Genomic DNA, 12,031 nt, shown 5'->3' on the forward strand with positions numbered 1-12,031 from the left:
GTGTGTTTCTTCCTGCTGTTATTTGCTATCGACCTTCCTGCGGTCGCTCATTGTCTGACTTGAAGGGTGTTCTTGCAGGAATCCACAGGAACATCTGAACGGTAGAACATGTTGGCATCATTCTCTTTGTATGCTGTTCCTTCACTGCCTCTATGAATTTATTCAGAACTCCACTGAGCTGAACTTCTAAGCCACATGAAGAGAAATCAGCATCAGCATAAATGTATTCCTTTATTATCTTGGCTGGAAAGTTGGACATTTATGTGCAGAGAAGACTCTATAAAATTTATTAAGTGAGGCAGACATCAGTGTTTTCTTTAGGTTGCAGTCATTAGAGTGTGTGGGAGCTTAATTGATGATTTAAATGCTGTTTACTCTCGCTTGCTGGATGACTTACTCAGCAGAGAAAAACATGAGCTGCAGCCACAAACTGTGTTATTTACCACCTCTGCCACCCACTGCTCTGACTCTCTTCCTCTTTCTTGCCTCTCAAGCATTCATTAAAATATTCTTTTTTTCCTGAAAAGGTTTTGCAGAGAGGCGTAAAGAATGGATTTCTATGATGATCACAGCTGTGGAAAAGTTTGAAGTCCTAGAAAGTCCTCAGATATACACACCAGCTGGTTTTTCTGCTATAAATGGCAAAAATATTTCTTTACGGGAGAGTTCATGGAAGTTGAATCTAATTAAGATGCATTTACGTTCCAAAAAAGTTGGTTATGCTGTGTAAAATGTGAATAAAAATAGAATGCAAACCATATTCTATCTCCTGTAGAAGATAAACAGCATGTAAGATGATGAAACTGAGACATTTTACCATTTGACCATCTGCTTCCATGATGCTCCAGATGTTGTGTACTGGTGAAAGGTCTGGACTGCAGGCAGGCCAGTTCAGCAGCCAGACTCTTCTCCTGTGAAGCCATGCTGCTGTGATGGATGCAGGATGTGGTTCAGCATTGTGTTGCTGAAACCTGCATTAAAAGAATCATGTCTGCTTTTAATGCAGAAGATCACCAGCATCCAGCCTTGTCCCATGCATACAGAGGTTCCTCCTGATTCTCTGTATCTTCTGATGATATTCTACACTGTAGATGGAGGATCTTCAAAGTCTGAGGAGAATTTTTCTAAAATTGTTCCACAGTTTTAGAGCCAGTTTGTCTCAGATTGGTGAACCTCTGTCCATCTTTCCATCTGAGAGACTCTGCCTCTCTGAAATGCTCCTTTTATACCAGTCACGTTACTGACCTGTTGCCAGGTAACCTGGCTAGTTGTCCAATGCTCCTCCAGGAGTTTCTGGAGTTTTGTACCAGGTACTTTTCCAGCCTTTTGTTGCTCCTGTTCCAACTTTTTCCATCAGATTCACTATCAGCTCATATTTTCATCACATGGTAAAATGTCTCAGTTTCATCATCTGATATGTTGTTTATCGTCTACTGGGAATAAAATATTAGATGATGAGATTTACAAATCATTGCATCGTGTTTTTATTTACATTTTACAGTGTCCCAGCTTTTTTAAATCTGGGTTTGTAGTTCCAGGATCACTGCTGAGTATCAGTTTTAATAATGAAAAGCTGAGTTTTTGGACATTAGCTTTGTCACCTCCACTGACATTTTTTTCTCCATTTCCCTTGCAGAAGACGAGTAACCATGGACGGCATCTCCTTGTCGGCCTGTCTCCTCCTTATCCTCCTGTCCTTCCTGCCCTCCTGCTTCTCCTCCATGCTATGTCCAAAGCGCTGCACCTGCCAGAACCTGCTGCCATCCTACACAGTGCTTTGTGCCAAGACGGGCCTCCTCTTCGTCCCGCCCAACATTGACCGTCAGACGGCCGAGCTCCGGCTGATGGACAACTTCATCACCACACTGAGGCACCGGGACTTTGCCAACATGTCCAGCCTGGTTAGAGTTCAGCTCTCTACACACCTTTACATTCACATTCAGTTTGGTTTGCATGACCACTGGACGCCTGCCAGGTGGTTTGATGAAGCTGTGATCCAGATCATTTGGTTCCTCTACCTCTTCTTCTGGTTAATAATGTCTCACGAGCACCACGTTGTGGATTTTAATGGATGATAACAAGTCCGTATTCATGGATCTTTTAGCACACAGCTGATATCAAACAAGAACACACACACACACACCATAAGTAATAGTATGTCCAGTATCTAGTCTGACAGGGTGAGTATGTATGTACAGTATATAAACATGTACATAAACATGTATAGTAACATGTAAAAACAGTTTCCATCTGTTCATTGTAAAGTGTGACAGCAGCAGGAGGAAAAACCTGCAGTATCTCTCCTTCACACAGCGAGGATGGATCAGTCTGTCCCTGAAGCTGCTCTCCAGAGCAGACTGGGGTCCTGCAGGGGTGGGACTCATGGTCCGGGATAGATGGCAGTTTTACCAGGACCCTTTAGTCCCCTACAGTCCAGAGATCAGCCCAGGACAGAGCTGGATTTCATGATGATTTTGTCTAGCTTCCTCCTCTCCCTCTCTGTGATGCTGCTGCTCCAGCAAACCACACCGTACAGGAGTCATAGAAGGTCATCAGGAGCCCTTCACTCCAAAAGGTCGCAGTCTCCTCAGAAGATAGACCTGCTCTGACCCTTCCTGTACAGGGTGTCCATGTTGTTAGTCCAGTTTATTGCTTAGGTGAACACCCAGGTACTAAGAGTCCACTCTCTTAAAGTCCGTTCCCTGCATGTTCACCGGAGTGGGAACAGCAGACTGCATAAATCCGCCAGCATCTCCTTGGTTTTCCCTGCATTGATCAGGAAGTGGTTTTGCTGACACCAGTCCACAAAACTCTGCGTCAGTCCTCTGGAGTCCACGTCATTCTCAGTGACCAGTCCGACGATCGCAGAGTCGTATGAGAACTTCTGCAGAACGCAGCTGTCTGTGTTGTGTCTGAAGTCTGCAGGGTAGAGGCTGAGGAAAAACAGCGCCAACACCGTCCCCTGGGGGACGCCTACACTACACCCACTTCATTTCCTGTTTAGAGCTGCTGCTGCAGCCGAGAACACCACTCAGAGAAAAGATTAAACGCTCTTCAGAAATTCAGAATAAGACAGATGAAAAAGACGACTGACCTACTGTAAAACTTCAGCCAACTGACTTTAAAACTGTAAAAACCTGCTTTTAGACCAGTTTATGGTGCATTTTTTTCCAAGAAACCACTGATCTGTTTACCAGCGTAAATAGATCTATACCATTACAGAAAAATTCTGATAAGGAAACATTTTCAGATGTGTTTGAATGAATGACGTATTTAAAGCACTCAGCTAATGAGCGGCTGAGCATCTCACTATTAAACACACCTACTATTTTATCAAGGTTATGGACTGGAAATGTGTTGTGTACTGATAAGATGAGCAAGCTTTTAGGAAAAACCACAGATGCACCTGCAAGAAGATGTCCAGGCTTTCTCAGCTTCAAGTTAACAGATTAACACCAATTTAAAAGTTGTTCATCTCGGCGTTCCTGTGCCTGCAGGTGGCAGGTGTAATCCATCCTAAAGCCTCACCTGCGGATGCCCCGGACCAGAGTTTATCCCACCGACTGCAGCTTCAACATGTCTTAATTTTGTTTGTTTTGGCACCTTTTGTATTTTCCACCAGCTGTTGGAGGTGATAGCTGCAGGTGTGAGGACATCTGCTACAGGAAGGTACTCTGCTTGTTGAAATATGAGACCTGGAGGAAGTAAAGGAGTAAACCAGTAGCTCATCATGTGACACTTCTGCTCTCACCTTGTCAAAATCAGAATTTCAAATCAACATTTTGAATATTAATGTAGCATTTTAGGAACATCTGCTCCTTACAACACGATGACTGAGGTGAAATCTGAGGTGGAGAGGATTCAGAAAGATAAACACCAGCATCCTGATATTTAATCACCAAATAGAAACTCTCGTCACAGCTGGAAGCTTCCTTCATGTGTGAAAGGAACGATGTTTGCTCATACACGGAGAAACGTGGGAAATAAGGTTTATTGATTAGGCGGCGACAGAACGCCACAGATGTCCCCGCTGCTGACGGATTGTTTCCAAACAGTGTGGAGGCTCATTGACCTTTGCTGGGCTGTTAATAGAATATGTTTTTGCATCTTCACACTGGTGATGGGGAAGTTTTCATAAACCCGCAAACTGCTGATTTTGGTCCCTTCTGAACTGTTTTATCTGTATTCCTGAACAAGTATAAGTCTTTCAGGATGCGATACTGAGTCTGCGTTTCTCCCCACATTTAGATCCACCTCACGCTGAGCAGAAACACCATCAGCCAGATCCGTCCGTACACATTCGCTGACCTCCAGGACCTCCACGCCCTCCACCTGGACGCCAACCGCCTCACCGTCCTGGACGACTCGCACTTCCAGGGGCTGGTGAACCTGAGGCACCTCATCCTGGCCAACAACCAGCTGCACAGCATCTCAGAGGGAGCCTTCCAGGTACGCTCACGTGTACCAGGAATCATTCCTGCTATTCTGACACATGCATTCCGAAAGAAGAACTAAACTGGTTATTAACCATTATATTTACTAGATTAGTACGCCATATTTTAAATAAAAAACTTACAGATTGTACCGAGGAGGGTCTGTGAATCAAATTCTACCAATGATAATTATGACGGACTGACCAGGTAACCAGTAACGGTGTTGGATTTGCAGCCTGTTGTAAAGCTCAGCGAGAGCTGAAAGAGGCGTTTATGTACAACCATGATTCCAGAGTTGGGATGCTGTGTAATATGTAAATAAAACCAGAATGCAATGGTAATCCAAATAATCCAAATCTTATTGTATTTACAGTAGAACATTAAGATCTCCTGGTGAAGTCTTTGACGAGCTGATTTTCACCGCTGTTATCTTTCTAATACTGATATTAAATGGCTGCACCTATAATACACCAGATTAAAAAAAAACTGGTTCCCAGGTTGGTGACGAAGGTGATTTTGTGCTGAGACTTGCTTCCCTTTCCCCTTCATGGCAAACCCAGCATGCTGTTCTTACATCATCAGCCCTCCCCGGTCCAGCTGCTGGACTTTTTTTTTTTAAATAAAATAGTTTGGACTCATTTTCTGCTCTTTTAGTTCATCTTCATAAGACTAAAAACAAGCAACAAAGCCAGAGTTGTGATGAGAGCTGAAAACAGAGTCCTGATGGTTTGCACTATGAGAGCCGATCCTCTGGCTGCTCTCTGCCTCCTCTCGTCCCGATCGCCTCCCTAACGTTTGCGGACTCGTTTCTGCAGCAGACTGATTAGGAGAATTTCCGAGGTAGTTAGAGGAAACAACAAGCTTTGATTGTGCAGCATCGATCAAGTAAACTTGACTCCTCGTGAACATCATCTCTCCACCGAACCTTGAACTTTACATGTTTATTTTTCTCCCCTTTTCCTCCATTTTCTCCTTCTTTTCTAATGTTTCTGCATATTATTTAACTCTGCAAGCCTTTTTTTATTATTTCTCCCCACTCTCACAGGACTTCCTGGAGACTCTGGAGGACTTGGATCTGAGCTACAACAACCTGGTGGACATCCCCTGGGAGACCATCGCTCTTCTGGTCAGCGTCAACACTCTCAGCCTGGACCACAACCTCATCGAGAGCGTTCCTGAAGGAATCTTCTCCAACCTGCACAAGCTGGCCAGGTGATACTCAGACCAAGCTGCACCTGCAGCACGTTTAGCTTCAGTAAAACCTGAACGTGTTGCAGATTCAGAGCAGCTGCAGGAATATTTATAACTTGATGTGCATATTTATAGGCACCTTTCATGTATGGGCCTCTTAAAGAACCTGTTTTCAGCCCCTCAGAGATGCCAGATTTAGATGCTACTTGGCATCAGAAATCTCATATTTCTCTGTTCCTGTGATGTTTTCCATCATTTCAGGATTGATTGGTTTTCTTTTAATGCTGCCATCTCACTACACATCCTTCTGCTGCACTGGGCTGTAAAATTAGCACCAACTGCTCATCACATGTATGTTTTAAACAACCAGCTTCATTGTCGACTCATTTTGGTTCTTAGCTAGCTTGGATTTGATTTTGAATTTTCCGCTTAAAGGTGACATCAAAGTTGATCACTAAACTTTAAAACCATATGGATCCAACACTGTGACCACTTATTATTGTAATAATAACAAGGTCGCACACCTTTTACAGTTGGCAACTAGTTGTGTTGCCAACTTAGCGACTTTGCTATATTTAGTCTTTACTCGCCTCTAGTGACTTTTTTTTTTTTTTTTAAAGCGACTAGTGACAAGATCTAGCAACTTTTTCTGATGATATTGGAGACTTTTGGAGACTGACATGAAAGAGCGTATAGTTTACTCTTCAATGAGGAGGGGGTGCTGCAGACCCCTCCCCCGATCGCCTCTGTTTCATGACCAGGCTGAAAATGAAACGTGCAAAGCTGCTGCTGGCTGACCGTCAGATAGTGTTTATTAATGAAGAGTGTGGAGAAAAATATTTAAATAGTTAAAATTGTTGTGACATGTTGCAGACTCCTAATTAAAAAAATAAATAAATAAATAAAAAATTACATTTAATAAAATTAAACTTAAAAAAACAAAGAAAATGTTGACTGAAGAATTTAATAAATTTTTATTTTTTTAAATTTATTTATTTTTTATTTATTTATTTATTTATTTTTTCATTTATTTTATTTTATTTTATTTTATTTTATTTATTTAATAATTTTTTTGCTGTTCTAAACATTTTTAGGTTGTCTTGTCATCAATTATTCTCACAACATCCCTTTCCCCAGTGGCCTACATTATATCTATATACCTGTGATGGGATATTTGGCTCTAGTATTAATTTTATCAGCCACTTTTAAATTTAGTCTCAGTTTTAGTCCAGTTTTAATCGCGCTTATTAGTTTTTATCTCATTTAGTTGACTATAAGTCGAGCATTTTAGTCGTTATTTTGTCCAAGAAAACATAATTTTATTTGTCTAGCTTTAGTCATCAAAAACTGTCAACATTTTAGTCTAGTTTTAGTCAGTTCAATCATTTTACCTTTTTGTTGAGTTGCTGAAGTGGACAGTGAGAGCAGGTCTGAGTAGCTTCCAGCCATGACTAGTATCCCACACATTAAGTCTTTTTTCTTGCTGATGTCACCCACAGAGCTTCACATTAAACAGATTCTTCCTTCAGTCCATCTTCTTTAAGGGAAGAGTGTCTCAGAGGAAAGGCTCAAACCCAGCCCTTCCACACTTTGTAGCTGAGCTCATCTTTACAGTGACCTCGAGATCCAGCTCATTTTCTGTCTGTTAAAGCTGAGGAACACCCAGTTAAAGCAGGTCTGTGCTGCGACTCCACCAGAGCAGCAGCAGGTTCAACATCCCGCCGGCAGGCACATGCATGTGCACGCAGAGCGTTGGTGCCTTCACTGACTCCTGGGCAGAGTGGGGATTTAAAACTGCGACATCTGCCTGCTGCTCTGCTGAGCAGTTTGCACAGATTCTTACTCTGAAGACAGTCAGTCAAATGTGAAGTTATTTTCTAGCTCTGTCCTCCAGTTCCACTTCCAGCTTCCCTCCACTGATGCTTCTCATTATGCAGCTGCGTGCACTAAATAACACATGAACACAGTCAGCAGTGATCAATAGTAAATGATGTAAAGAGGAAAATACACCAGCTTTCCATTTAAAGGCTGAAGTTGTGTATTGTGTCTCTCATGGTGAATACACACTCCTTTGCTACACATGATGTAACATAATTGAAAAGTGCAGCACGCTCACGGCTCTCAGCAGCTGGTTTCTTGTGAAGTCATCGTTTCTGGAGGGAAAAATGCTCAGGTTAGCTCTTGCTTTATTAGCACAGATCAGTTGGAGAACGAATATTTGAAACCATGTGTAGTCTTCTTTTAGCCACGGCTAAAAACTGGCAGTACTGATTACAGTCATGTGCTTAAAGCCACCAACATCTGGTGAGTGTTTGCAGCTGAAGGTGAGACTAAAATGCATCCGGCTGCAGAAGGAGGAGGAACAGCAGTGGATTCCTTCAACTTGCTTCCTCCCACTAACTGGAAAAAAAAAAAAAAAAAAAACGTGCATCATTTGGTGGTGCAGCAGGACCACCTAATTAGGCTCTTCACCTTGGTTTCTCCCTGCTCCACCTCCTCCCTCCGGCTGGAAGCTGGAACTTGAAGGTAAATGGAGAGGTGAGGCGAAACTGAATTAAGAGTCTTCTTATTGAAAACTAAAAATTTGTTAAAGGAACAGGTCGACACATCTCCTCCTCCCCATGGAAAACGTTCTGGACTTTATTTTATTTCTTTTTATCTAATTTATTATATTTATTTGCTTTTGTTCCCTCATATTTATGGATTTATGTATGTAATATTTATTTTTTATCTGTATTTAGTGAATGTTATTAATCAATATTTGTAATTTTTTGTCTAGATTTTTCCTGTATTTATTTTGTAAATGTCCTTCGATGGATGGATGACCTGTCCAGGTGAACCTGTCTCTCACCTGCTAACTGCTGGCTGAACTTCCCCACAACTATGAACTGGAATAAGTGGAGTAGAAAATGAATGAATGAATCAATCAATCAAAACTTTATTTTTATTGCAACAGGTGCAATGAATTTTTTTTTAAGTACAAACCCGTCCAAGAGTAGACAACAATAACATATAAACATAGACAGGATCTGGCAGACTGAGCCAGCAGCGCGCCATCTCTGAATGTAAATAAATCCAGGCATTAGAGGGGTTAACACGACTTCTGCAGATCTAGACTTATTAACATCTTACCAGCTGTTTCTGCTTTGAGATGGCAAACAGGAAATTCTGGTGCATTTAGCGACCTGCTGCCTCACCTGAAGATCCAAATCTGATGGAAACATCAGTAAATAACAGTTATAATAATAGTAAATAATCTGCACAATGTTTGCATTTTCCTGTCAACCACACTCTGGAATATTCTAATTTCACTTTGGAAAACATGATTATTTATTTAAGAAGTCAGGTTGTTCCCGACTGAGAGAAGCTGTGATGTTTAAACCTGTTTCCTCATTAACCAGGTTGCTTTACATCTCACAGCATCGCTGTGTGTCACTTATCTGACCAAAAGTTCTCACCTTCTTCAAAAAACTATTTTGATATAGCAGCAATGCTGCCGTCAGACGTAGTCGGAAGCTGATGGATCGTATTTCATTTTCAAAAAGATCTTAGATTTATGAATCTTCTGTGGACGTTTGTGATTCTTTCAGCTCCAGTCTGATAAAGAGAAGAAAAAGAACTGTAGGTTGACTGAGTGCAGTCATTTACAGCTCTCCTCTCTTTTCTCCTTTGATCCTGCCCTTTCTTTCCCTCCTCCTCCCATCCTTCCATCTCACCTTTTCACACGGCCTCCCACCTGATCGATCGGCGGCTCATCTCCTCTCGCCTCCCACTTGGTCCACTCGGAACATCACCACCACGGTGATGAATATGATTTGAAGAAATGAGTCACTGGTGTTCTTCCTCCTCCTCCCGTCCACACTTCTCCTCTCGATCTGTCTGGACTTGCCAAGTTACCAACTTTAAAGCCTTTCTGTGGGCTCACATGGAAATCCTTCTTTTTGAAATGAGGAAATGAAATTATAACCCACTTTGAGTGCTTGGAATTATGGAACGAACCTCAGATTATCCAGATCTTTTTTGGTTCTTGGTGGGATTTAAGGGAAAGTTTAGCGTTGATGTTTTCATGGCTTCTCTGTAAATATGAGTCAGATTGCAACAATATTTGTGTCAATCAATATTTTATCTCCTCCTCCAATTCTGTGAATCCCAGCTTCAGATTATTAACAATACAACTGTGTAGAAAGACACTAAATCTGTCTTTATTGTCTCCATCTGCAGACTGGACATGACGTCCAACAAGCTGAAGAAAATCCCTCCGGACCCGTTGTTCCTGCGGATCCCGGTGTATGCCAAAATGAAGGGCTCTCCGCTCACGGCACTGGTGTTGAGTTTTGGTGGGAACCCTCTTCATTGTAACTGTGAGCTGGTGTGGCTTCGCAGACTGACCAGAGAGGATGACCTGGAGACCTGCGCTTCGCCCAAAGACCTGGCTGGCAAATACTTCTGGACCATACGAGAGGTTTGTGGAAGCAGAATTTTCATGTTGCAAAATACATACATGAGTTGCATTTCAACACATGACCTGAGGAAAAGTCCAAAAGGTCGTTTTTTTAGTTGCATCTCTGAAAACAGCACAGATAAGACAGTTTGACAGACAGAAAATTAGACTTCTGGAGCAAAAAGGTGATTCCCAAAGAGATATCTGACAGAAGAAGAAGTGTCAGAGCTAAAAAACTGAAGCACAAGAACAGGAACGTGAAGCAAAGACTTGAACCAGGAACTGAGAGATCCATCTGGATCTTCACCTGATCCATCTTGACCAAAGCATCAGAAATGGTCTCCAGGAGACCAGATTACACAAGAACTGGACTGAAGATCAGTGCCAACAGCTCTGACAGAGGGATGGATCCTCCCCAGGACCTGGATCTCAACAGGTCTGATGGAGGGATGGGTCCTCTCCAGAACCCGGACCTTAACAGCTCTGACAGAGGGATGGATCCTCCCTAGAACCTGGATCTCAACAGGTTTGAGGTCACCTGGACAGAGAACAGAACAACAGGCAGAAATATCCAAAGAAGAACTTTGGAACGTCCTTCAAGAAGCCTGGAGAACTGACTGAGACGACTGAGAGAAATAACAGAAAGTTTCTCTAAGAAGGTTTCAGACTTTGTTTAAGAATAAAGCTGCTCAGACCAAATATTCACTTTAATCTCTTTTAACTCTTGTACCTGTCTCATTTACTATATTCACATTAATATTAGCAAATTATTCAATGAATCACTGCACATACGCCTTATCCTGGAAAAAGAAATGAGGTCTGGATCAAGACTTTCCACAGCACTTCTGGTTAGACCCAAATATTTTCCAGTTTTAGATAACAGGAGCCCCAAGTGGCTTTAGCTCTGTCATAAAACACTAAACCCTGCAGCAAAATGTGATTTTCTGCTGTCATTATTTCAGCTCTCTGTGGACACATAATCACCTTCCTTCTCAAGGACAAATCAGCAGGCAGATGGTTGGTGGCACAGCGGTAACCCACTGCAGAAAGCGTGACGTCTGACATCCTGACATGAAGCAGAACTGTCATGTTTCTGTTTGTTTTTCTCTATTTTAAATCGTGGGGTTTATTTTCATTTAACCAGGAAGATAAAAGTAAATAAATTTTTAAAAAGAATCTTTTGCAAGTGCTTCTTGCAGGTTATTTGTCAGTTAGCAGCGTTCGCGGTCTGCACACACAGATATGGGCTAAATAAGTCCACTTCAGTTCAGCTTTGTACAGCACCAGTTCACCAAAGGAATCTCAGAAACTGAGTCACAGTCCAGTTCAGTTCAGTTCACTGCAGTCTGACTGTAACTGAGAGTCTAAAACAAAACCTAGACGTGATCCACATGAGACCAGTTTATAATAATCATGTTCATATAAACCAGTTCATGAAAAAAATCTTCTCTTTGGTTCAATCCTCCATCCTGAGACAGTGGAAAGGAAAACCTCCATCAGAACCAGATCCAGGAAGGAAAAACTATCAGGACCAGGAAAGAAAACCTCCATTGGAACCAGATTCAGGAAGGAAAACTTTCATCAGGACAGGAACCAAGAATAAAAAAAACTCCATCAGGACCAGAACCAAGAAGGAAAACCTCCATCAGAGCCAATATCAGGAAGGAAGATCTGATCCTAAGCTGCAAAGATCATCAAGAATATTTAAAACAAGAAACCACAGGACAGGATCACCTTACAAGTTCTTCATTCTGATGTCAGCTGTAACGTTTGGTGACAACATCAGCACATCCAAAGACCCAGAGCCACTTCATGCTGCAGCACTGTGACACTACAGACATAAAACCCTGTCATAGTCATGAAAACTGGTTTTGTGGTTGTTCCAGCAGAGCAGGTGTCTCCAGAAAACAGAGGCTCGAAAGGTGAAATCAACAACTGCAACCACAATCATAACACTTATCAGCAT

At 42.0% G+C, this 12,031-nt stretch overlaps 1 protein-coding gene and 1 long non-coding RNA gene across 2 annotated transcripts in view; both read left to right on the top strand.

Moving 5' to 3' along the window:
* The window catches only part of LOC121646076, a 314,450-nt gene extending 312,732 nt beyond the window's left edge, over positions 1 to 1,718 (top strand). The window contains exon 8 of the long non-coding RNA XR_006011554.1: positions 1,637 to 1,718. This is a non-coding gene — a long non-coding RNA (uncharacterized LOC121646076). The remainder of the gene's footprint in view (positions 1 to 1,636) is intronic.
* si:cabz01090165.1 (uncharacterized protein LOC100333421 homolog) overlaps positions 1,719 to 12,031 on the top strand; it is a gene marked incomplete at its 5' end in the record, with an annotated part of 59,432 nt that continues 49,119 nt past the window's right edge. The window contains 4 exons of the mRNA XM_041994039.1: positions 1,719 to 1,901; positions 4,249 to 4,449; positions 5,479 to 5,645; positions 9,846 to 10,086. Of these exons, the coding sequence (XP_041849973.1) occupies positions 1,719 to 1,901; positions 4,249 to 4,449; positions 5,479 to 5,645; positions 9,846 to 10,086 (792 nt within the window). The remainder of the gene's footprint in view (positions 1,902 to 4,248; positions 4,450 to 5,478; positions 5,646 to 9,845; positions 10,087 to 12,031) is intronic.

Source organism: Melanotaenia boesemani, chromosome 9 (assembly GCF_017639745.1).
Source record: "Melanotaenia boesemani isolate fMelBoe1 chromosome 9, fMelBoe1.pri, whole genome shotgun sequence".
Lineage (NCBI taxonomy): Eukaryota > Metazoa > Chordata > Actinopteri > Atheriniformes > Melanotaeniidae > Melanotaenia > Melanotaenia boesemani.